Source organism: Meriones unguiculatus, chromosome 2 (genome assembly GCF_030254825.1).
Source record: "Meriones unguiculatus strain TT.TT164.6M chromosome 2, Bangor_MerUng_6.1, whole genome shotgun sequence".
In the NCBI taxonomy this organism is placed as follows: domain Eukaryota; kingdom Metazoa; phylum Chordata; class Mammalia; order Rodentia; family Muridae; genus Meriones; species Meriones unguiculatus.
The window spans coordinates 63324611-63349938 of record NC_083350.1 but is presented as its reverse complement, the minus strand read 5'-3'; the positions used below and the strand labels follow the sequence as shown (position 1 = coordinate 63349938).

General features: G+C 46.0%; 1 protein-coding gene and 2 pseudogenes across 1 annotated transcript; 1 reads left to right on the top strand and 2 right to left on the bottom strand.

Annotated features, from left to right (window-relative positions):
• Positions 1–8669: 8669 nt before the first annotated feature.
• Positions 8670–22574, bottom strand: Ino80c (INO80 complex subunit C). The gene is made up of 5 exons (XM_021649232.2): positions 22353–22574; positions 16393–16503; positions 15151–15262; positions 14171–14238; positions 8670–9007 (listed from the first exon to the last, which is right to left on the bottom strand). The coding sequence occupies exons 1-5, from the start codon at positions 22497–22499 to the stop codon at positions 8876–8878; spliced, it is 570 nt and encodes a 189-aa protein (XP_021504907.1). The 5' UTR covers positions 22500–22574; the 3' UTR covers positions 8670–8875.
• On the top strand, positions 20037–20807 carry LOC110555797 (small ribosomal subunit protein eS6-like; annotated as a pseudogene).
• A 1757-nt stretch (positions 22575–24331) lies between the features above and the next one.
• On the bottom strand, positions 24332–24961 carry LOC110555787 (large ribosomal subunit protein uL22-like; annotated as a pseudogene).
• Between the last annotated feature and the right edge of the window lie 367 nt (positions 24962–25328).

The window sequence follows — 25328 nt, the reverse complement described above, 5'->3', positions numbered from 1 at the left end:
TGTAGGAAATGACTATCATCCAAGGAAAGTTCTCTGTTTCTCTTGCCTTTTCTATGTCCTCAAAAATTTAGCCTATGCCATCCCTGCTTCTGATTATAACATGACAATACATTTCTTTTTACTTACATTCCCCTCAATATCAACTTTAATGAAAAGAGAGCCTACTCTAATTGGCTCCGTTCAGTTCCCATCATCTTTCTGGTACACTTCTGACCCAAATGCTTATGAGTGTTTTGTCTTCTTGGCCATCCTTCTCCTGCATCCTACCACTATTACATCTTCATCCTGTTCCCTTTGGAGATAAGGTTGAGACTCAAGCTGGCTTCAATTTTTTGTATTGCTCAGGTTAGCCTCAAACTCATAATCCTCCTGCCCCAACCTCCCAAGTGCTGGGATTACAGGTATGTGTCACCATGACCAGCTACCTTGACCATCATTTAAACTCTCATATGGCAAGATATGGCTTGACATTCCTCAAGGATGGATAAAGAAATGAAATAGGTCTGGGTAATGATGGTAAATGATGGCTCAGCAGATGAGGGCACCTGATGCATGAACACAAAGAACAGAGTTCAAATACCCAGCACCTGTGAAAAAGGCCAGGTATGACTCTCTGTACCTGTAATCCCATCACTGTGGGGTTAGAGACAGGAAGACCACTGCTGTTCAGTAGCCAGCCCAGAGCCAGCTTCAGTAAGAGATCCTGCCTCAAGGTCTGGTCCTATGTGGTTCTGGGGCTTGAGTCTGGGGTTTTTGCACATGTTAAGCATGCACTGTGCCAGCTGAGCTGCATCTCAATGCTTCTGTGGGGTTTTCTTTGTTTGTTTCTTTTGTGTTTTGAAACAGTGTCTCACAGAGTCCAGACTGGTCTCACACCAGTATACAGCTGAGGATAACCTTGAACTCCTGATCTTCCTGCCTCTACATGCCAAGTGCTGGGACTTCAGCCATGCTCCACCTCAACTGGGAGACATTTTCAGAGCTCTGGTGTGCTCAGAGTCCACAGGGAGTCAGTCTCTTAGACCGAAAGGGTCTCAGCCCGGTGAACAAGACAGCTATGAAGTTGAAGTGGAGATCCATGAAAGGATGGCCAGGCAGAGAAAAGGAAAGCTTTCTAGAGAGGCAACTGCTGAACTAAGTGCTGAGGGATTGGCTGCTCCAGGTAAGAGGGACAGAGAATGAGCTTGCCATAATGAGGGAAAAGGATTGTGACATTGGATACAACGTATTTCAGGAGACACTAGACCAGAGAAGTCAGTGGGACATAAGTGCTCTAAGAACGGAGAGATGAGCCCACAAAGCTGCAAGCCTTCATCAGGATCTGCTCTGCAGAAGGGGTGAGGATGATAAGGTTGGAGCCAGCATGCTTCTTCCTCCCCCAACAACTCTCCCTTCCCAGAGGCCTCGGCATAGGCTTGGGCCACGACTCTCCTGAAGCTTGGGTCCCCAAGACTGCTTCCTTTATGGTTAATAATGAAACAAGAATGTTCTGTAAGCACTGAGGAGACAGCATGTGACCTGCGCAAAAAAAAGAAAAAAAGCAACCAACACGCCAGGAGGTAGTGGCGCACGCCTTTGATCCCAGCGCTCAGGAAGTAGAGGCAGGCAGATCTCTGTGAGTTCATGGCTAGCCTGGTCTACAGACTGAGTTCCAGGACAGCCAGGGCTACACAGTGAAATCCTGTCTCAAACAAACAAACAAACAAACTAAAAGGGCAACCAACAGACCCAACTAGTTACCAAGTCCAGAATGGAGCTGGGATCTTCCTTGAGGAAGAGACTGTATACCAAGGGACACTGGATACTTACAACAGTATGGCCTTAAAAGCTCATCTTCTGGTCCTTTCTGCCCCAGCTTACTCTGATTGTCTGTGTTAGCGTATGTATTTGGATGTGTACACGAGTACGTGGAGTGTGTGCATGTGTATGTGTGTGTGTGTGTGTGTGTGTGTGTGTGTAGGACAGAGTTTGATGTCAGGTCCTTCCTCTATCATTCTACACCTTATTTTTGAGACAGAATCTCTCATCTGAAGCTCCCTAATTTTGCTAGACTGGTTGGCCTGAAAGCCCCAGTGATCCCCCTGCCTCCACCTCCCCAGCAGCAGGCACAAGTGTGCCGGCCCCTCTTTGGGTGGGTGCTAAGGCACAAACTCAGGACCTCATGCCTGTGTGGTAAGCACTTTACTAAGCCATCTCCCAGCCCTCCCATTTCCCATTACTTTGATTTAAAAGGCAAAACAAAACCTAGCATTTGTGGGATGACAATGGGTCAGCAAATCTTCAGAAATGAAAAGAATCTTACTGCCTCTTGTTCCCAGTTCTGGCCTGCCAGGCTCATCAACCCAGATTTAGTTCCATTAGATTTACTGCCTCCTAAAAGAACAAAGCAACCACTTAAAGAAACTCCACAACTGACAAAGACATCGAGTATCTTCACTCCTGCAATTGGTTTTTATTACTTGGAAATTTTACAAAGGACATAATGATGTGTGAAACTCACTGGGATGCCGGTGAAAAGTGGGTTTAATCGAAGTGTCTCTCAATCCTCCCCTCCAAGAAGGTGTATTGGTCAGGGTTCTTCCAGGAAGCAGCAGGAAGGACATATATCACTGTAAGGTACTGGGACCCTCATTCTTTTTCATCTCTTAGGCCTTCAGTAGATTCGTAATCCCATCTGTATGTTAGTGAGCAACAGACTTTACTCAAGCTCTTCTACTTTAAACATTAATTTAATCTCAAATTAATGTTTAATCTCCCTGAAGCAACATGCATACATTTGGCTGAATTCCTGGGTGCCATCACAGAATGCAGTGTGGATCATGCATTGCAGGATGAGTTGGGTGTGCTTATCCATGCAGAGGCCCGGCCCGCTCCTTGCCCTCTTCAGGAAGCTCCAGGCAAATCTTCTTCAGAGGAAGCAGGAGCTGAGGTGTTCTGTGGGTGGGCAGAGAGTTCTGCTTATAGCCCTTGCTGCTCTCTAGGAGCTGGGCTGTGTTACCCTTGAACTTTGGGTTCCCTAGGCGTGAGATGAGCACTCTGCAGTGTGGTTTTGAGCATGAGACACACACTATAAGAATAGATATATGCTTTGCCTTCTCCTAGGAGCAGCCATTGTCCCATCAGCAATGGCTGAAAGTCTCTGACTCAGGGACAGAGAGGGCAGGCCTATGTCCTGGTGGAGGAGGTGAGCTTATAGAATGAAGCAGAAGGGTATTACACCAGGCACATGAGCCCGAGTTCCAGGAGAAAGCATCAGCAGTCTTTTAATCTAAACCAAATTTCTCTCCCTCCCATTCCAAATATTTAAGTTCCCCCTCTCTGCCACTCCCAACCCCAAATAAATCCATTCCCTCCCTAGGACTCACCTGTGACTTACTTGGCACGAGCCAACTCGTATTTTCTTAATATTTAACCATAAAATGGAGTTCGTAATGATCAGTTGCTGCTGCTATTTCAGAACACCACATACTAAGTAAATTGCAAACAGAAGTTCATTGTACTCCTGCTTCTGGAGCTGAAAGGGCAAGAGCGAGGCACGAGCACCTGAAGAGGCGCCCTGAGGCTGAGCTGCACCATGCTGGCAGGGCTGTGGTGAGAAGCAGTGCTGGATCCTAGGGGAGCCAGCTCACACCCTCGCTACCTCTTTCCTGGAGGCCTCAGGCAGGCTCGGACCATGTTTCCTGTGTGGATGACCCAACGTCCCTGACCCTGCTTCCTTCGCAGAAAGGCAATTGAGTGCACAGGGCACAAATCCTCAGGTCACACTTTCTCTACAAAACTTACCAGACAGTCAAGCAAGAAGTGTGGGCAACCGTACGAATGGAATCTTTTGAGGCATCGTTTTCAAGGTCTGGTATTGTCTTTGGAGAGACTTTTTCTTTGAAAAGACCAGAAGCTCTCCTCTTTATCTGCAGTTACCAGTTTCCTCCCCGCTTGTTATTAGGAGAGTTATCAGTCACCAAGGTCTTGACTGGATGGCTGCAAAAGCCCTTCAGTGTTCCACACTGCGCAACTCTAGGCCGTGCGGTCCCACGTGCATGATGGAAAGAGCCAAGACGTCAAGCCACCAGGCCGGTGGATGTGACTCATCTTCCTGAGCCCAGTGAGGAGAGCTGTGTTTGGTGTGCACTGTGCACCTGTCAGCGGCCAGCATCCTGTAAGCCAGGAAAACACCAGCTCTTCCAGGAAGGGCTTTGTCTGCAGTTGGAACAGAAGCCACTGAGTCATGGAAGAAACCCAGGTGGACCCAGGAGTCCTGTTTTTACAGGAGGAAGGATTCCCTGTATCCACCCTACCTAGTCATCAATACAAGCGGACGACTAGCCCTCATTTTTGTTTGCTTTTAAGGTTTTACGGTCTGCTCTCCATGGGGAACAGACAATGGTAGGATACACAAGGAATACCAAAGACATGAAGAACTAAGGATGGTTAGGAGATCCAGGAGGCACTTTGCTGGGCTCCTGGATCTTGACTCTGCAGGAGCTTGTTCATCAGGGTCTCTGATCTCCCCCTACCATGCCTCACTCCCTCCTGGTCTCAGTTAGAGATCACCTTTCTTTCTTCTTTCTTTTTTTCTTTCTTCTCTCCCTGCCCACCCCCCTTTTAAAGACAGGGTCTCATGTAGCCAAGGCTGGCCCCAAACTCACTACATACTTGAGGCTGACTTTAAATTTCTGGTTTCCTGCCTCTACCTCCCAAATGCTGGGATTATAGGTGAATGCCACCAGCAGTGATTCTCTGCAGCTCTGGAGATTGAATCCAGGGCTTCCAGCACACACTTTGCCAACCAAGCTACATCCTCAGCCTTATTTGTTTATTTGGCTACTCAATCTACATCTTTCTTTGACCCATATAAAGAGAACTGGCTTGTTAAAACGCACAGAATAAAAAGCGGACTACACGCCTAAGATAAGCAGCAAGAACAACTGACAGAAATCCAAGACAAGCACGAGGAAATCTCTGTCACGGGATGTTCAGTAGCCACCCACAGGCTGTAAGTTTCCATCCAAGATGAATGAGAAAAACAGTCAAGCAGGAGGTTCGGATCGGGAAAGACCCACCTTTCTTGCGCAGACTGTGGGCTGTGGCACATCCCAGCCAGACCTCCAGAGGCCGAATGTAATGTTCTGAGCTTTCCCAGTTGGACTCTAATCCTGCTTGTTGAGTCTACTGGGACATGCATTTCATGAAGGATTAATTGTTTAAGACTGAACTGGCGCCTGGCTTAGACTACAGGGTTGGTCAGTCGTAGAAGTAGAATAAAATGTAAATCAAGCCCAGGTCTGAGTGCTGACCCAAAAAAACCTCACCTGGTGGAGCAGGAGCAGACCTGGCATGCTTCTGCAACAGGCACAATAGGTGTCTATGCTGGGTAGTTTCATGTCAGCTTGACACATGCTAGAGTTATCTGAAAGGAGAGACACTCAACTAAGGACATGCCTCCGTAAGATCCACTTAAAGGTATTTTCTTAATTAGCAGTAAATGGGGGAGGGCCCACCCATTGTAAGTGGTGCTATCCTGGGGCTGGTGGTTCTGGGTTTTACAAGGCAGGCTGAGCAAGCCATGGGGAGCAAGCCAGTCAGCAGCATCCCTCCACAGCTTCTGTATCAGTTTCTGCCTCCAGGTTCCTGTCCTGACATCCCTCAGTGATGGACCATTACCTCTAAGTGTAAGCTGAAACAAACGCCTTCCTTTCCAAGTTGCTTTGGTCATGGTCACCACAGCCACAGTAACCCTAATATCTTAAGTTTCTAATGCTGTGACAAAACACCATGACCAAAAAACAAGTTGGGGAGAAAAGGATTTACTTGGCTTACACTTCAATATTGCTGTTCTTTATAAAGGAAGTCACGACAGGAACTCAAGCAGGGCAGGAACCTGGAGGCAGGAACTGAGGCAGAGGCCATGGAGGAGTGCTGCTTACTGGCTTGCTTACTATGGCTTGCTCTGCATGTTTTCTTTTTTTCTTCTATTTTTTAATTTATTATTTATTACAATTTATTCACTTTGTATCCCGGCTGCGCCCCCCTCCCTCATCTCCTCCCAATCCCACCCTCCCTCTTCTCCCCTTTGGCCCTCCCCTAAGACCACTGATAGGTGAGGTCCTCCTCCCCTTTTTTATAGAAGCCAGGACCACTAGCCTAGGGAAAGGCACCACCCATCATGGGCTGGGCCCTCCCCCACAGATCAATAATTAAGAAAATGACCAGATCTTATGGACAAATTTCCTCAACTGAGGCTCCTCCCCCTCTGATGACTCCAGCTTGTGTCAAGTTGACACAAAACCAGCCTATACACCTAACTACAACAGTGTCTTTGTAGGGCTGTGTCTCCTCCCCACCCAGGTCCTTCCTTAGTAGGCACAAGCCCAGCTTAAGTACAGTGACAACAGTTTCTTTCATCCCAACAGCTTGCCTGAGCTTAGTGTTTCTGCTGTTTGCAAGATGAATGCTGGTGAGTATAGTCTGGGGTTTTGCAGTGTGGAATATTACAAGGGCCCTTTGTAGCAAGCCAGCCCAGGCCTTGGAGACTTATTTCTCTTGGAAACAAATGGGAGGAAACTGCTAGCTAGCAATAAAGATGAGTTCCTCCTCTTTGTCAAGAAAAAAGCCCCTTCAGAAACAATGCCAGACACTGAAAATGATGTTCTGTCTGTATCAGTTTCTGTCATACTCCTTGCTAAGTTGTTTGGGAAGTTCCAGAGACAGAGCAGCTGGATTTGTGCTGACGGATTCCAGACCTCCTCCATGTGTTCGTCAGGAGTGTGATTGACCAATAGCCCTACCCGACAAAAGGCTTCCACGTTGAAGGCTTGGTCCCACTTGGGCTCACTTGAGAGGTGACTGGATTGTGAGTGTGCTAACTTTCTCAGGTCTTCTTGTCACAGCAACAGAAAGTTGACCAACTGAGTTCTCTGACTCCAGGACAACACGGCAAAGATGACCTCAATTCAGAGCACCTAGTGCTTCTTTCTTCCTAACCTACTCTTGTGTGAGGAGCTTCAGAAATTGAGTAATTTCTCTATTTAACTGTTAGCAATAAAAATACCATGTTATTGTTAAGTTTATTGTGGAGAATTACAGAGGAGAATGGCATAACGAACTTCCGTGTACTTAGCACACAACAGTTGACTCCTGGCCAATCTTGTTTCAACACTACTTCCATCCATTTCCTCTCTCCTACATCGTCCTAAAACAAATCCCAGATATCATATCACTCTGCCCATAAATGTTTCAGCCTTTGCCTCTAAAAAAATAAACCCTTTCCTTTACCATTATGATACCAGCATTCTGACTAAAAGTAGTCATAAGTATTCTTAAATTCCTTCACATATCAAAATCTATCAAGTTTAGAAATGTATCTGAAACATTTTAAGCTTTTTGTTTGAACCAGGATCCAAATAAGGCTCCCACATTCTCTCAGATGCGAACTTTTACTGGAAATAACATTGACCGCTTCATGTAAGAAGACATCATTTGTGACCTCTCCATAGAACACCTGTCCTGTCTGATGATGGGTCAAGTTCTATGACCTCTTCCGAGGAGGCATGGGTTCAGAAAACAGTGATAACTGGTAAGTGCCATCAACAGTTACAAAGCACATTCGAAGTCTGGGTGGGTACATGCTTTAAGTTGGGAGACATGGTATAGGGATATCAATGTGAAATATGTTTGAGCATTTGGTGCCCAGTGGTAGCTGGTAGTCTTGGAAGGTTGTTGAGTTATTCCATGTGGTATAGCCACTCTGAGGCAAGCCTCTCCTAAGGCAGGCCTTGAAGTGGTACAGTCCGGCCTTACTTCTTGTCTGTTCTCTGCTCTATGATTGTGGATGCAGTGTGGCCAGCTGCCTCAGGCTCCTGCTTTATGCCTTCCCCATAGCAATAGACATATATTTGTCAGGCATTCAGTTACTGCAAGAAAAGTAATGGCAGTTCAAGGTCTTCCTCACCTCAGCTCTGCAAGATATATCTCTAACATTCTGGTCACTCTAAGGTGCTCCTCGTGGCTCCTCTCTTATAGTAAAGACGTGTAGCAAGGATTAGGACTCATATCAGAGCAACCTGGATATCAGTGTGGCCTTAAGAAGACAATGCAATTTTTTAGAAAGCCTTCTATTGTTTTTATAGCTATGAGAGTTTACTTGTGTGTATGTATGTGGTGCACAGCCAGTGATGTCAGAAGAGGGAACTATGTCAGAAATAGTTGTGAGTCACTACGTGAGTGCTGGGAACCAAACCTGGGTCCCCTGCAAAAGCAACAAGTGATCTTACCTGCTGGGCCTGCAAAATCTGTTTTCTCTGACCTAGCTAATTACTTTCCCTTTTAAAAGCTGAGTTTATCCTTTGAGCCCTGAAGGCCAATGTCTCAATTCACCAACCATATGACCGAGACAAATAAATCACCAGCAGGCATGCTGTGTTGGGTAAAGGCATCCAATGTTTCAAAACTCCCTGACAGCACAGTAGAAACCATAGGAAGCTTCTGATCCACGGAAAGGCCAGCAGGCTTGAGGCTCCAGAACAATCCTGGCCTGTGTGTCTTCACTGCACATTCTTTGAAAATGTTGAATGGGAGTTCACAACTTGCAAGCAAAATTCAGGTACTTTCTTGAGTTAATTGAAATGCACAATTTTACTGTGTTTTCTTATCAAACAATTTTCACTCGAGGCAACAATTGACCTATGATTTAATTCAACTAGGAAGTTCACACTTGGGGAGAAAAAAACCCAAAAATCCTCAGGGTACAGTCAGACATTCTTTCCAAGGTGCAGAGCCGACAGTTTCAAACTGACAGCAGAAATGTTTGTTTCTGTGAAACAAAATCAAGAGCGCAGTGTGATCTGAGGCCATTTGCACTCCGTCTCCACTTCCAGGCTCAGGGAACAATGCTTGTGGCCTTCCTCAGGGCCAGGTAGCCTGTGACCACATCGGATGGCAGCCTGCGGATGTAGGAAAACTCTTCAATGGTGCTGAACCGCAGCTTGCTCTGAGGGTCTGTGTAGTTGGCCTGGGTGAAAAGAGGAAAGGACGGAAAGCTGTTGGTGGAGATATTTTAAGTACAAACTTCAATCTTTTCCTACTTTTCCTACTCAAAGTACAATACATCTTCATTATGTTTTGCTGTCACCAAGAACACTAAATTGCTCACTTTGGCAAAGACTCATTCACCTCTCCAGACTCGAGAAACACTCCAAGGGACAGGCTTGAGGAAGAAGAGACGCCACACCAGATCCCGGTCACTCCTTATTGGCATCCTGCAAGCTGCAGATCCAAAATGGATTTCATAATGGTCACATGTCCCTGCCTTCTAACTCCCACCTCTACGGAGACTCGTGACTGGTCAGGTGCTGAGAACAAGTGGCTGTTGAGTCTTTAGCCCTAATCAGACCATGTCTTACCCCTTCTAAAGCTCAAGGACAGGGGCAGAGAGATGTAAGAGCTGGGAATGGGAAGGACACTGTCAGGCACTGTCTCCTATGAGTTAACCTTTCCTTTGATGATGGCCACATAGGAAAAGGCTTGATTTGAAAAACAGTAACAAAGCTGTTTTGGTGAACCTGTGGCTGGCTGCGCAGCAGTTAGGCTAACTATCTGGCAGGGGTGAGCCACCCTCAGGAAACGCAGCAGTGTATTAGCACATGGACTTGGCTTGGATTATCTGGCTCCATGTATGAACCTATGTGTGGCCTCAGTGCGGCTCCATCTGTGGCAGCCTCATTCCTACCACCAAACTGTGCTGGACTGGCCACCCGAGTCCACAACTCACTGCCAAGAAGGCTGCTGTGCAAACACAGAGATCTTGTGGCACAGACAAAGTGGTCACCAACAAAAGCTTAAACAGAGCGGACCCAGGAGCCAACATGCAGCACTCTGAATAGAAAGGAGCATGCCAAGTAATATCCCTGAGCCAGATGAGAAGACTATTCTGCCCTCCTCTGGATTCTGTCCTCGAGACCGGAGGACAAACAGGCTGCCTGTCCGTGGGGACTCACCTAACAGCTTTACCCCTGCCCCCAACTTCTGGGTGACAGACAGTGAGCACAGTCCCCCATATCCTCCAGAGCCGCAACACTGGCCAGCTTCATAAAGAGGGCGATGCAGGTGTGATACGACTCATGCCTTCCTCCTGTGCCCAACCAAGATGAACTACACTGCTACCTAAACAAACAAGATTAAAACACGACATAGAGAAGGAAAGTACCCAACTCCTACCTCAAAGCCTTTTGCTTCCCCCAAGAAAGCCACTGTTAGGTGGGGATCCTTCCAGACTTTTAAAATTTATACCCTTACTATACAACAAGCCAAGGAGAGAAATTGGTGTGTGTATGTGTAAGTCTTTATCAGTCTATATCATCTGGCATCTCTTACATCATGAACGTGCCCTGGAACCAACATGGATCTATGTTGGTGCACATGGATCTGGAGGTTCACAGAATAGCAGGAACACATCTCAGCAACATACTTTCATGGGACCCTAAAACTTTGTAATAGTCTCTCAGAAACATTCCTGCCTAAGTCCCATGCACAGCCTATTTCTCCAGGGAGCTGCAGAAAGGCATACTGCCAGGTCACAGGGTTTTGTTTTGATTTGCTTTGTTTTAAGAATAAAGTGCCAAATTGTCATTCAAGGGAGCTGCGTCAATGCCCTTCCTACCCCCAAATAGCAGTGAATATACAACATTTTTTTTATAATATATATATCTAGGCTGAAATGCACAACCAAACACCATCAGTCCTTCCAGAAAAGAAGTAATGGTCTTTTCTGGCTATCAGTGAGGTTAAAAGTCTGCCTGGTCATCTCTATTTCCTCTTCTGCTGCCTAGCTCTTCCTGGCTTCTTTTAAACGACCATCTGTCGGTGGCTTGGTAGTAGGGTTCTTTGTATGTTCTGAAGACCTTATATGCAGAGCTTAGATAACCCATGTATGTGTGGCAAGGCAAGGAATCTGCCAATTCCACAGAGGCCTAAAGTAATGTTTTTACAAAATGATGCTGTGCCCTTTCACAGGTGAAAGGTGCTGTACCAACCAACAGCTGCTAGCCAAGGCTGAGGACAAAGAGGACACACCAAGGGGCTAGATTCCACGCCTGTTTATAACCCCTGACTTTCAGCTGCTCAAAGTGGCTCAGGGCATAACAGTAACTGGGGCTACACCAGCTCTCTTGCCTCAGACAACCACTGAAATGAGTGAAGCACACAGTACAATAGACAAAAGGCAGCAACAGACCAATGACCAAGAAAACAATAGTCAGAGATATAATTCAGGAACTAATTCTAGTAAAAAGCTGTGGGTCAGCTTGCTATATACACAAACCCTGTTAAAAAAAAAAAAAAAGAAAAAGCCAGAAATAGAATAAACAACAACAAAAAAATTTCTTTAAAAATTTTGTTTCTCTAAAAGATAATTAAAGCAAGAACTAATAATAGTCTATTTTGTGTTATCTTACAAGTAAACATACTAACAAAGAACAGAAGAATGCGCTGTAAAGAGATTAGTTAGCACAAGGGCTTCACATTGCAGACAAGCAAGATAGTACCAAAATAAACTCACACTACAGTAAGATAAGCATTGGGACTACGAGGCAACCATTCAGCTTTTAAACAAAAGTAGGAGGCATGAATAAAAATTGAAATGTCTAGTTAGCCAGGTACCCTAATGAGGAAAGCACATGACACAGCTCCACAGCAGAGCATCCTATAAAGTACTGAACCAGCAGCTGGCTGTAGTGGCTTGTGCATTTAATCCCAGCACATATGAGGCTGAGGCAGGGGGATCTCGTGTGCTCAGGAGTTCAAGACTGGCTAGAGATGTCACAGGAAGACTATCCATCTCAAAACAAAACAATAAAAACCCATGACAAAGTTGTCAAAACAAGGAAAATTTGAGAAACTGCCACAATCAAGAATGGTAAAGAGTTACATTTATTATGTGTATAATTTTCTGTCTGCATGTACACCTGCATGCCAGAGAAGGATCTCATTATAGATGGTTATGAGCCACCATGTGGTTGCTGGAAATTGAACTCAGAACTGCTGGAAGAGCAGACAGTGTGCTCTTAATCTCTGAGCCATCCCTTCAGTCACCATAAAGAGTTGTGACAACTAACTATGATGGCATCCTAGACAGGACAGGATATGAGGCTTGGCCAAATTTACTGTTCTCTCTCCTGTTTAAGACCTGCCCTTCTCTCTTCCTCTCCCTCTCTGTTGGTGGTTCTATGGTTCAAATCACCCTAGGCACAGGAGGCAAAGCTGTATCACTGGACTATACCTGGCCCCAAACTAAGACAACTGAAATAAACTGTGGTAACAATACCATCTCTACTGGTTCAGTAATCAGAGCAAATGCACCAGAACGAGCTAAATCTGGAGTCTGTGAGAACCACCATAGAACAGCCTCTCAGTTTTACTGTAACCTAAAACTGTTCCAAAGGGTTTAAAGGTGCCCAATTAGACCAACAGAAGCCCAAAACAAGGGATCAAGGTGCACAGAGGGAACAAAGAAAATGCTGCTGAGTAGGTTGATTGAATTTCCCCACACTAATGGTCACTGAAATGTGCACCACATGAAGCTATCATGTGCAGCCAGACTGTCAGGTGGGTACAAAGCAAGACCCTCTCTACAAGAAACTCATTCCAGATACAAAGCAGACTAAGGCAAAAAAACAAAAAACAAAAAACGCATGGCAGATATGTCATGCAAACTTGCACAAAAAGAAAGCTGGGATGGTGTTCTAGTTCATTCTGTGGTGCTACTCAAAAATACCTGGATGCTTTGGGAAGAAATGAAGCTTATGGTGCTGGAGAGATGGCTCAGTGGCTAGGAGCACCTGCTGGATACCCAGCCCCAGGATATCTCAGGGGATACCAGGGACACAGCACGAAGGCCAAACACTTGCACGTATAAAGTGTGTGTGTGTGTGTGTGTGTGGGTGTGTGTGTGCGCACACACGCGTTCTAAAGAAGAAAAGAGGCTTAGTTAGCTCTCATTGTTGGCATCCTGGTGAGGGCCCCACTTGGCTGTGTGTGAAGAGAACAGGCCAAGTACAGGAAAGGCACGTGTGTACACAAAGAATGAGGAAAAACAGGCTCTTTTCATGACAGCCTCTCTTGCAGAAACTAGTCCATGCCCATGAAATCTGACCCATATGTGACCCATTTTAAAGACACATCATTAATTCATCAGGTCAACCTCTTTCTGGCTCAACACCACCATACAGAGGCCCATGTCCACAGCAAAAGAGCCTTAAGGAGTACAAACACTTTAACCCAAACATGTAGCCGTATGATTTCAGACAGAAGCATATGCCAGAACAGTGAGAAGAACCAGGAGTTGAGGGAGGAGATTATGTTGTAACAGAAGAAGCGATTCTCCTAGTATAATGTATAAAATTAATTTGGCCAGTGAGTGACACACGGTGGAGTCAGTTATCCTCATTAAACTTCAAAGCACTTAAAGGATGCACAGGTGAATTTCAGAGGCCGCCTGCTTCATTGCTTCTATTATTAGCAGAAAAGGGCATGTTTCAAAGTTACCACAGATGAGGAGGGAGGAAGCTGAGCTGCAGTTTCTCTGCAGGTTCTGCACCCAGAGTGGGAGCAGGCTCTCTCTGCCTGAGCATCAGCGCTTGCCTCGATCCCACACCTCCAGCTCCAGGAGCATGGAGGGGCCACTACGGGCAGAGGAAGACAGAGGACCAGACCCACACAATCCCTCATGGACAGAGGGCTCCAGTCCCTTTAGATATGTCGGTTACACATACGGCTTCATTTGGGAAAAGGCTTACAAGTGTGTGTTTGTTCTGATTTAAAGAGCCACTCTGTGCTGGATCTGGGGCACTCTGAGGGCATGCTAGGCAGGGCTCTTCCACTGAGCTACAGCAGCAGCTGTATATTTTCTTTAAACTACCATCAATTGTGTAATGTATTTTAAAACCTTAAGGGTGAAAACCGAAATGGCTATTTCATTCATGTTGTCTCACAGAGTTACTATCAGAAAAAGAAAAAGAAGAAGTGAAAATCCTGTGTCTTGTTTTCTAGAGTGATGGCCCCTCCAGGCTACCCACACTAGGGTCACAGAATGAACTCCAGGCAGGATCTTCGGTTTAGAGAGACACAGCTGTGAAATCTTGTATCTAATGCTAATATAGACAGGTGTAATTATACTCACCAGAAGGCCTGAAACATCAGAATACTTCTTAGCTGGCTTAAAGGATGGAGGAGCATCAATACTAAAGTCTAAAAAGAAGAAAGAAAAGAAGATGAGCAAATAACCTTCAAACTACCCTAATTCCCCCTCCTTTATTCTAAGCTAACATATGATAACAGTTCTGAAATTGTCCTTTGTGGTTACACACTTATAGAAGCCTCTGGGGATTAGTCAGAAAAATAAGGGAGACGGCTCAAAAATGACACAGTACGTCACAGACTAAGTGCAGGCCTCAGCAAGGGTCTTGTCCTGCCACCAGAGACAAGTGACCCCAGCGGAACTGCCAGGTTCGTCTACCCAAAGGCTATTTTACAGTCTCCAGCTAAGATGGGCTGACGAAAGGCCACACAGCCACTAACTCTGCACACCCAGACTCAGGCAGTCCACACCCAGATGACTAACTTGTCGCCATGTGAGTCACCCCCATGAAAGATGCACAGCAAGACAGGAAGTGGAGAGATCTTGGAACCTGAAGTTTCCAAAGCAGCAGAACATCTAACGGCTTTTGCCCAGGGCAGGACAGAACTACAGTAGGAGGCATTTGCTCACAGAGGGTGGCTGGGACTGCATGCTGGAGACCTTCCCAGTCTCACATTACAGGTGGCCTGTGTTGCTTGTGAAAACAAATTTAAAGAGTAGGCTTTTAAATGAGAAGCCTAATAGCAACATCAACATTATCACAGTGGGACCTACCTCTCCAGACTGAAATTTTAAATAATGACACTAAAAACCACACAGCCGGGACAACGCAAACAAACAGACTCGGCGAAAAGGGAATACATGCATAATATCCCTGGATGGGTGCCACTGTGTGGTTCTCGGGCTACGAGCGTTTCCCCCCCCCCCCCCGAAATAACACAAACACGAGCAAACAACGTGGGCTTGTTGTGAGGAAGTTCCTGTCTGCATTACAAACACATGGAAGGCTCTAGACAGCTCACAGTTAGGATCGTTCAGTTGCCACGGCAACGCCCTTTCAGCAGCGAGGATCTGTTTGAGGTTCTTCCAGGTTCTGCTCTTCTTGCCAGCCACTGCGCCGCCGTGGCCAGAATGCTGCTCAAATTAAAGGGTTAGGAGACACAAGTCAGTGGGAGATAGGCTTGGGGAATCTTGACACCGTTCCCGTTTGAAGTGCCAGGCACTTCTCGGCCTATCAGCGACTACTTGTCACCTTACGCTTTCATCTTTGTTTAAAAGAACATAGTTTTTAACTATTCATGGTGAATATACCTATAATCCTAGCACTCAGGAGGCAGAGGCAGGAGAATTTGGGAGTTCAAGGCCAGCCTCAGTTGCAAAATGAGTTTGAGGCCAGCCTACTAGGCTCCAGGAGACCCTTTCTCAAAAAACAAAACAAAAATCTAAAGTAAGCAAGCAAACAAAAATGGTTTGGGGGCTTTCCAAACCCATTGGTTTGCTGGTAATGGAACAGAAATAAATGGCTACTTTTCAGGATGTACACAGGAAAATAAATTCTTTACTGGGTCCATCCCAGTTGAATTCACTTATGACCTCATCCCTTTAAAGTAAGTTTACCACAAAGTTGGATTTAATCTGGAGACCACATCTCTAAACCCCTTCTGAGGGTGTGTCACTGCCTCATAATCACTAGTGGTCCTGGAATACTGAAATAAGCTTCAATCATGGTATGGCAAGCCTTCTGGAAATTTCTTTTTGTGCTAGAAAGATTAAAAACATGAATGGAAAAGACTACTAACATATCTGCAGACCCTGGTTACAATGGATTGCCAAAACTCATTACTAACAAAATAGCCCTTTAAAGTTATAATTTGGGTCACTGTAGCCGATTACTCCATACATAGCCCTCATGAATGAAAGGTATTGAAAGGACAGGTGAGGAGTGCTCCCATTTTAGTTATCTACTTCAAGCTTCTTTAAAATTATTTAAGGCCAATAAAAAGCAGAGGGGAACAATCATGGAAAATCTCTGTCCTCTGGGGATTTCTGAAAAAGCCTGGCACACTGAGACATCACAAAAGCCCTTTCCTGTCCAGTCCCATATCTTCCCTCACCCCCCACTCCTATCTTCAGCAGCACATGGGAGAGGGTGATGAATGGGAGAGAGGGAGAAGGGGATCCCAGAGGCACCTCAGGCCCCGCTAGATCAGAGGCTGAGGTGCAGTTGTTCACCCCTGCATTTGTGTAACAGCTTATATGCTTACCACAAAGTTGGGATCCTTAAACGGCAGCGGTTTGGCAGCTTTTTCCACAGGTCCTGAGCTAAACTCAGAGGATGCCATTTTATTCTCACTCACGGCTTCAATGCTGACACCCTTAAAACAGGGGAAAAAAACCTTTTAAGCCAGGTGGGTTTCACATCTTTGTTTGTTTGTTTGGACACAGGGTTTCTCTGTGTAGCCTTGGCTGTCCTGGACTCTCTTTATAGAGCAGGCTGGCCTTGAATTTACAGAGATCTGCCTGTCTCTGTCCCCCCTGAGTGCTGAGATTACAGGGTTGTGCCACCAAACCTGGCAAGGGTTCCTTACTTTTACTCTCAAGAAGACAGACATGCAAGTGTCCAGGGCTCCAGGAGAGAGCCTTAAGAGTCTGGACCGTAAGGGTCCTAATTTGATCAGAAAACCCAGGCTGGAGTTAGTTTGGGGTTTTGAGAAAGAGGAGGAAGCTGGAGGGATGTGAGTCAGCGGGCAGCTGGAGTGCTGTGTCCAGTCACGCAGCTGATCTGCTTTAAACCAAACCTTTATGATAACAACCCCCAGAGAAAAGAAGAAAAGTTGTCTGACTTGTGAATCAGTTCCAAGACAAACATTCTAGGAACAGAGGCGTGGTCTTCACAGACCGAAATGCATCATACCTGTCAGGTATAGGTTTCATGTGTTTCTCAATATTGACACTGGGCATCCAAACCCTTTCCAAGACACAGTACACTCTCAATGTTCCAGAACACTCTCTCGCCCCTTCCTGCCCAACCCCTTCCAGCCCCAAGGGCAACACTGTTCTGATTCTTCTACATGACTTTCCCCTCTTCCAGGACATCTTACAGGTGAAATGTGGCGCTGTGTGTCTTGTGCCTGGCCTCTTCAGGTCAGAATGGCACCTTGATGCCGTTACATGGCTCAGTAGTTTGTTTCACCCATTTTCCTATTTCTCATCAGAGTAGAATTTGCTACATGGATGTGTTAAAACCTATTTATCCATCTCCCTGTTGAACACGTGGCTTATTTTCAACATTCAATTATAAACAGAACTGCCATGCCTGTGAACACACACATCCACATGCAGCCATACAATTTTAAGTAAAGCTGTTGGTTGGTTTTAGTCAATTCGACACCAATCACCTGGGAATGAGGGAATGACAATGAAGAACTGTCTTGACCACAGTGGCCTCTGACCTTGTCTGTGAGGAACTGTCTTGACTGATGATTGATGTGAGAGTGGTCTACTGTGGGGAGCACCATCCCTAAGCAGGCAGGCCTGGGCTGAGCAAGCCGAGCAAGCCAGAGGGAAAGAAAGCTGGTGAGCAGCAATCCTCCACAGTTCCCCCATTAAGTTCCTGGCTTCTCTCAGTGATGGGCTATGGCCTGGAAGTGAGAGCTGAAATCGATCCTTCCCCACCCTGAGTTACTTCTGTCCCAGTGTTTATCACAGAAAACTAGCCAGCTAGTCCAGGCATGGTGATGCATGCCTTTAATGTCAGCATTTAGGAGACACAGGCAGGCAAAAATCTGTCAGGCTGGTCAACATAACAAGTCTGATATGTAAGCTACACAGGGAAACCCTGTCTTAAACAAAACATCCCCCAAAAGAAAAAAAAAAAATCTAACTAGAACAACTGTCATGTTTTCATTTCTGTTGGGTGTGTACCTAGAAGTGAAGTGACTGTGCTCCTGAGAAAGTGCATATTTAACTTATAAGGCAGGTTTTGTATGTGTTGTATGTGAGTGTGAGTGTGTGTGTCCTCTCCGTGGGATTTATGGCAGCAACAGAAATAGGAAGACAGGGTCATTCACTGTCACAATAATTCTCTGAAAGGTCTCTCCTCAAACTCCTCTCTGGGGTCTCTGCATTGGCCTGGGCTCCTCAGTGGAGACAGCCATCCTGTCATCCTCCATCGTTCCAGTCTTCCCAGCATTATGCAAAACCTTAAGCCTTAAGAAACTCACACTGAAATCTAGCTTGAATTTCTGTATTTACTTGCGGGTGTCACATGTACTGCTGCATTTCCACCTCTCCTTACTGAGCCATCTCACTGGCCCTGAAATCCATGTTTTAGGAGGCTGTGATCCAAGGGCAAAAGGAGAAAAGAAACTTCTAATTAGAAGGTAACTAGAGGCTCTCAGGAGACCAGCCAGTGTTAGGAGGAAAGAGGTCATCTGGGACAAACACGCTGAGCTGCTAAGGAAGCAGGGAGATGCTTAAAGGAAAAGAAAGAAGACTCGGGCTGGGACAGGAGCACTGCAGACAGCGTGCAGTCAACTCCAGCCTCCAGCACCAGGGGCAATACAGTTCCCTGAGGTCTTGGCGGATGGAGTCTCTAGAGGCCCCTGTGGAAAGCACTCACTACAAGTCAGTGTGGACTAGACAGTCACACAGCTCTAGCAGGGAGAGGCCACCCCACCAAACCAAGAGCGTCTGCTGACAGTAGTCGGGGTGACGGGGGCAGCAGCCTAGGGAAGAGTGCAGAAGGGACGAAGGTCTGGGAGTTGGCCCGATGGTGAAGTACTTACTTTGTATCACAGAAAAGCGACTGCTTCTCCGCCAGGGGAGGCTTCTATGCCATCTCTAGCCAGGCAAACCCCAGAGAGGGCATACTGGTTTCGCTTGCCTTTCCTCTTCATCCCACTCCCATGTTACTCCACCCTTGTTCCTCTGTTACCCTCATTCAGTCTCCCTGCGACTCTGGTGTCAGTGCTGAGTCAGAAAGACGGGAAGGCCTTTAGTCAGAAGGAAAATCAAGTCTGCTGTAATAAAAATAAGATATAAGATGATCTACTCTTTCCATATTGTGAAAGTACCATTAACACTAAGAGACTTTATGAGATGGAATATCCAGCCCTGAGACATGAAAGGCCCAATGCAGAGATGAGGAAGTAACGCCTAAAGCTAAGGGCTATGCCCTCTATGCATTTCTAAAGGAGATGGTGTAAGTCCCAGGGTAGAGAAATTGGCCTTGCTGTGTGACACTGGAGTCAGCAAGGCCTGGGACCCACCTACTTCTGCAAAACTGTATAAGCCAAACCAACGATTTCTGCCAATAGCAGCCTTCACCACTGGGATTCAGACTTCAGGACAACCTTGTCTTTGCTGTGGGGGCTTTTTAAAAGAAAGGGGGCAGTGGTTTTCGTCAACACTTAAGAGTCAAAGACAGCAGCATCTAACAGTAATCTCGACTAAGAAGCTGAGCCTGGGCTACACAGTGAATTTCAGCCAGCATGGGCTACACAGCAAGACTCTGTTTCAAAAAGTGACCCACAAAGAGCAGAACGTGGTAAAGCTGGTATTTAATCTCAGCACTGGAGGCAGAGGCAGGTAGATCTCTGTGAGTTCAAGGCCATACTACATACATAATACAAGGGTACATACTACAAGTTCTAGGTCCAGCAGGAGCTACAATGTTGAGGGTTTCTATCAAAAAACAAAAGTAAAAACAAACAAAAAGACCTAAAAAGAAACAAAAATCTCATCTTTCTGTAGTGACTATGTTGCTTGGTCTAGGCATAAGTGAACACTAAGTCACACTGTGGACGGACTACAGGAGAATATACACAGCGCTGCTCCTGAAGACTCCAATCAAGAGCATACAAGGGCTCTTTTTTGTGGCACCTCCTAGGTGGGCGGCTGTGTCAAGATGAAGCTGAAGATCTTCTCTCTAGCCACTGGCTGCCACAAACTCAGAGAGGTGGACAATGACCGCAAGTTTCATATGTTCTATGAGAAGCGCATGGCCACAGACGTAGCTGCCGATGCTCTGGGTGAAAAGTGGAAGGGTTATATGGTCTGGATCAGGGGTGGGAATGACAAACAAGGTTTTCCCATGCAGCAAGGCGCTTTGACCCACGGCAGAGTGCACCTGCTGTCGAGTAAGGGGCATTCTCATTGTAGAACAAGGAGAACTGGAGTGAGGCAGCAGAAGTCTGTTTGTAGATGCATTGTGGATGCCAGCCTGAGTGTTCGCAACTTGGTTACTGTTAAAAAAAAAAAAACAACAAAAAAAAAAAAAAACAAGGAAAGAAGGATATTCCTGGGCTGACAGACACTACTGTGCCTCGTCAGCTGGGACCTAAAAGACCTAGCACAATTCTAAAGCACCTCAATCTCTCTAAAGAAGATGATGTCGGCCAATATGTTGTAAGAAAGCTCTTAAACAAAGAGGGTAAGAAGACCAGGACCAAAGCACCCAGCATTCAGCATCTTGTTACTCCAAGTGTCTTCGACACAAACATAGATCTATTGTTCTAAAGAAACAATGTACTAAGGAAAACAAAAAGGAAGCAACAGAATACACTAAACTTTTGGGCAAGAGAATGAAGGAGGCCAAAGAAAAGTGCCAGGAACAGATCACCAAGAAACATAAGTTGTCCTCCTGAGAGCTTCTACTTCTGAATCCAGTCAAAAATAAGTCCTTAAGAGGAACAAATAAATAATCAGACCTTGGGGAAGGGAAAGAAAAAAAAAGGAGTATTCAAGGGAGCTGGGCATGATGATGCATGCCTGTAATCTCAACATCCAGGAGTCCGAAAAAGGAGAACCAGAAGAAATTTGAGGCCAACTTGAGATACATAGTGAGTTTCTAAGCCAGCCTGAGAAACACAATGAAATCCTGTTTCAAAAACAAACAAAACCTGCCAGGCACGGTGGCACACTACATGTGGAAGGCAGAGGCAAGCAGATCTGTTTGAGGCCAGCCTGGTCTACAGAGTGAGTTCTAGGACATCAGAGAAACCCTCTTTCAAAAAACCAAGAGTACATACAGAAGAAACTGGCATGGTGTTCCATTTTTTAAATTTTAGTTCTAGGAACTGATGAGCCAGGATCATGAGTTCAAAACCAGACTGCCTTACTTTTTTTTTTTTTTTTTTTTTGTTTCAAAGAAACAAAAATCACTATTTTACAAGAGGCAGACAATTACATCAGTATTTGAGTGAATTACTAAAGGGGAGACAAGAATACGTTCTGTACGGTTCCGTTCTTTAAAAACATAGCTGAGGTAAGAGATGGCAGAAGACAGGTTACCTCTGGCAGGGAGCGAAGAGCACAGTGACAGAATTGCCAGGCATGAGGACAAGATAAGCAGGGATTTTCTGGACCACTCGGATTGCTATCTTATCTGGAAACTCTCCATAGTTTCTGTGTTTCACTGAATGCAAACATATTAACCCAATAAAACGCTAAAAATGAGTGGGAGCGCCAATTACCAACGAAGTCCCTGGGCAAACGCGCCACACAAGCTGAGGGGCTTAACCATCTTTATACCGCACAAGAACCCAACCACGCCACTCCTGGACCTGGTGAGCCAACACACTGTCCTCAGCACTTTCGACACTGTCTTCAACCTCTTTTTGTATGTTTTGTTTTTGATTTATAGAGAAAAAACAAAACAAAACAAAAACAAAAAAAACTTGGTGTCTTGGAACTCGCTCTATAGACCAGGCTGGCCCCAAACTGGCAGAGATGCGCCTGCCTCTTCCTCCCAAGTGCTGGGATTAAGGGCGTGCACCATCACTGCCCAGCTAGACTTGAACGCTTAAACTCCAGATTAAACACGTTAAAAGAATGAAGGGAGCCACTGGCATCAATCACTGTATCCCTCCATGCCGCACACCAGGGCGACCCCTCAGACTCCCTCCGGTTGTCTGCGAGGAGTCTGCCACGGATGGTCAGCGAGCTTCCCACGCAGGAACATACAGAAACAGGTCCTGACAGAACCGGGCGGCCCTTCTACCAGATCAATTACAAACTCCCACATCACTACGTGACGCGGGTGACCTTTTAACCAAAACCGCAAGTCCGCCGGGACGCTCCTCTCGGAGCACCGAACCGCCCTCCCGGCCCTGCGCTGTCGCTGCGCATGCGCCTCACTCTCCGCCCCTCCCCGCGCAAGCTCTCCGGGCGACTCTGGGGCCCACGCAGGCGCGCTCTTCCTCGGGCGGTGCGTACGGCGTACCTGACCGAAGCCGGACAGCTTTTTCTTCTTACTAACGCCGTATCCCCCTCCGCTGCCGTTGTGGGAAGGGCTGGCCGGCCTCTTCTTGCTGTTTCTAGCTATGGCGGGGGTAGAGCTGGCAGCCACGATTGGAATTTGAGCCGCCATCCTGGCCGCAGTCCGCCAGTGGCTCCCCGCCCCCACCCCTCCCGAGGCGAGCCCTAGAACTTCCGGCTGGATGTTACTTCCGTGTTGATGCTCGGAAACTCCGCGAACCTCCTGGTGCTTAACGGACTCCTCCTCTTAGGAGGCGGGTGTTTCTTCCGGGTCGGAAGGCGTCGGGGTTTGTGGCTGGTGCTGGGGTTGTGAGTTTTGGCCTGGGGCACGTGCCTGGAAAAGCCCCCAGTGAGCATCTGATCTTTTAGTAACTATTAATTTTGGTGTCTCAGACAGGGTCCCTGGCTGCCTTGCAGCTCCCTATGTAGACCAGGCTGACCTCAAACTCATGTAAACCGAGGTTGTCTTTGAATTCCAACCCTCCCTACCCCACCCCAACCACGTCCCAAAGGCCAGGATTACAGGCAGGTGCCACAATGCCCACCTCAATGTCTGTAAGAATAAAGAAAGTTAAATATCACTGCACTAGCAGATTGCCAAGCTGCTTGCTTGTTCTTCCTACTGGGTTGAAGTTCATGAATCAGCACTGCACAACAGACTAGAAAGGTAGAGTATTCCGCGGTCTTTTAGGAGTCCAAGTCTCCTTGTCATGCAACGGATATACCTCCACTCTGCTCACCAAGTGCATACCAACAGACAAACTCTTACTTATAGTTGTCAGGTCACAGATCTAAGACAATTCATGAATCTCGATGCCCCGCACCTTGGTGTGTGTGTGTGTTTGCCTCCTGCAACACTATTTCTCCAGAGACTTTATGACATTATCTAACTTAATAGTTTCTAATTAGGCAATACATGTCTTTTGGCTAGGATATAATAATACCTCTGTAAGGTGACAGCCGGTTGTGTCTTTCAAGTGGGGAAAAATACATCTGTCCCCACTTAGAGTGACTTGCAAGGCATTGGTGCATTATAATTATGTTTGGGCGAAGTAAACATGGAAGGGTGAATCTCTACAAGTTAGAAGCGAAAGCAGCTATAGAGATATGGATATTTATAACAGGCTGTAGACTTGATGCAGAGGAGAGGGAACAGTTAAGGAGCAAGGATTGAGCAATATTGTTACGGATGCCTCTTCTAGTATGGAAATGTTATTTCCCGAGTCAGATCTCCCCTCCCCCTCTCCTCATCTAATCTATTTCCCTTATTCCTTGTCTCAAGGGCTCATGCCTCCAACCAGCAATCATTCAAGCAAAGCTCTTATTCCAGCCACCCCTTCGGCTTAATTTTCATCTTCAGTGTTCCTGCTCCAGTGATTCAGACTTCCATGTGATCCCTGTGATAGTCTCTAAATGGAAGTCTGAATTGCCATCATTTCATAATCCATCCTTGGCTTCAAGGCCCTGTCTCCCATTGGCTGCTAGAATGGGCTTTTAAGTCTGACAGTAGCACTTACCTTTCTCATGTACAGAACCCATTTATCCTCTAGATAAAAACATGGAACTTTTTAGTGTGACACATTAAGTTCTTAATAACTTAGGCTAACCCTTTTTCTTTGTTCAGTTTACAATAACAAGTCCTTTGTGCCCCTGCCAGAGATAAATTCTACTTCCTGGAGGGTTCTGGTCTCTGAACTCATACTTTTGTTTCCTCTCCTAAGAAAGCCTAGCTGCTGACCTGCTGACTATACATTTTGCCTCCTTTTGAATTCTACTTCTAATAAGTAGCTGATATACCTTTATTCCCTTTGCCCCACCTGCTGAATTTTGTGGATATTGGCCTGCTTCTTGTAATGTTTACTGAGTTCAAATATGAAGGAGTCAGACAAGTGGCTGTAGCACCAGCTAGCCTTCAGCTACCAAATCCAATCTCAATCTCATTGATTTTTTTTTTTACTTTTATCTGCATTTATTTTATGCTGAATTTATTATTCCCGTGCCATCAGCTTTTGTTTCTTCAGTTTCTTCTGAGATATTTTTTTCTTCTGTGCAACCTCCTCTTCTGGCTTTGGAACAATTTGTTCCTTCTCAGTGAGGATCATCTCAATGTGGCAGGGGGAGCTCATGTATGGGTTAATCCGGCCATGAGCTCTGTAAGTTCGACGGTGCATCTTAGGGGCCTTGTTCACCTAGATATGTTCAATGACTAGAGAATCTACATCTAAACCCTTAAGTTCAGCATTACTCTCTGCATTTTTAAGCATATGCAGCAAAAATTCAGCACTCTTTTTTGGCCACTGACCTTGAGTCCAGCCCCACTGTTTGGCCTGGGCGCACCTCCCGACTCCACCATTATACCGCCGGAATGGCACACACTGCTTCTTTAAAGTGACATCTTTCAGATACTTGGTGGCTTTTCGGATATGCATACCCTTGATGGCCTGGGCAGTTTCCCGGGTGTTCTTAAAGTGAACACGAAGATTTGAACCTCTTGATTTGCATGATTTCGTAGGATTTTCTGGATCAAGAGAGTAGCGAACCATCTTCAAGGATCACCCCTGGCCGCTTTCAGGAAGAGCGATTTTTTTTTTTTTTTTTTTTTTTTCTGAAATTCTCCCCCTGGTTTTCACCATTCTCTTATTTCCTCCCAAGCTCTGGTTGTCTCTTTGACAGTTGTCTTGTTTTACCAAATGCTTTGTGATGCTACTCTAGGGTTCTCAAAATTATGTCATATAGTCAAATCCCCCTAGAGATGAACATTTTTAGTGTTTCCCAGGAGTCATCATGAGTAGCCATGATTGAACCAGAATTTTCTTGCTCCATTTCTCTCCGCTGAGAATTCCTTAGTGTCTGAGGCCCTTTGCCCTTCCAAGTTTATACGTTTCACAGCCATTCCAATAACCTCTAGGGCTTGAGTTACCATCTCCATTAGGAGCTGTCT

Bases quoted from the DNA above. Each gene is read 5' to 3' on its own strand.
- Ino80c (XM_021649232.2), bottom strand. From the start codon at position 22,499: ATGGCGGCTCAAATTCCAATCGTGGCTGCCAGCTCTACCCCCGCCATA. The intron at 16,504-22,352 runs GTACGCCGTACG...CCCTGTTTTAAG, and splicing joins AGCTGTCCGGCTTCGGTCAG to GGTGTCAGCATTGAAGCCGT. The intron at 14,239-15,150 runs GTGAGCTGTCTA...TCTTCTTTTTAG, and splicing joins GCAACTGAACGATCCTAACT to ACTTTAGTATTGATGCTCCT.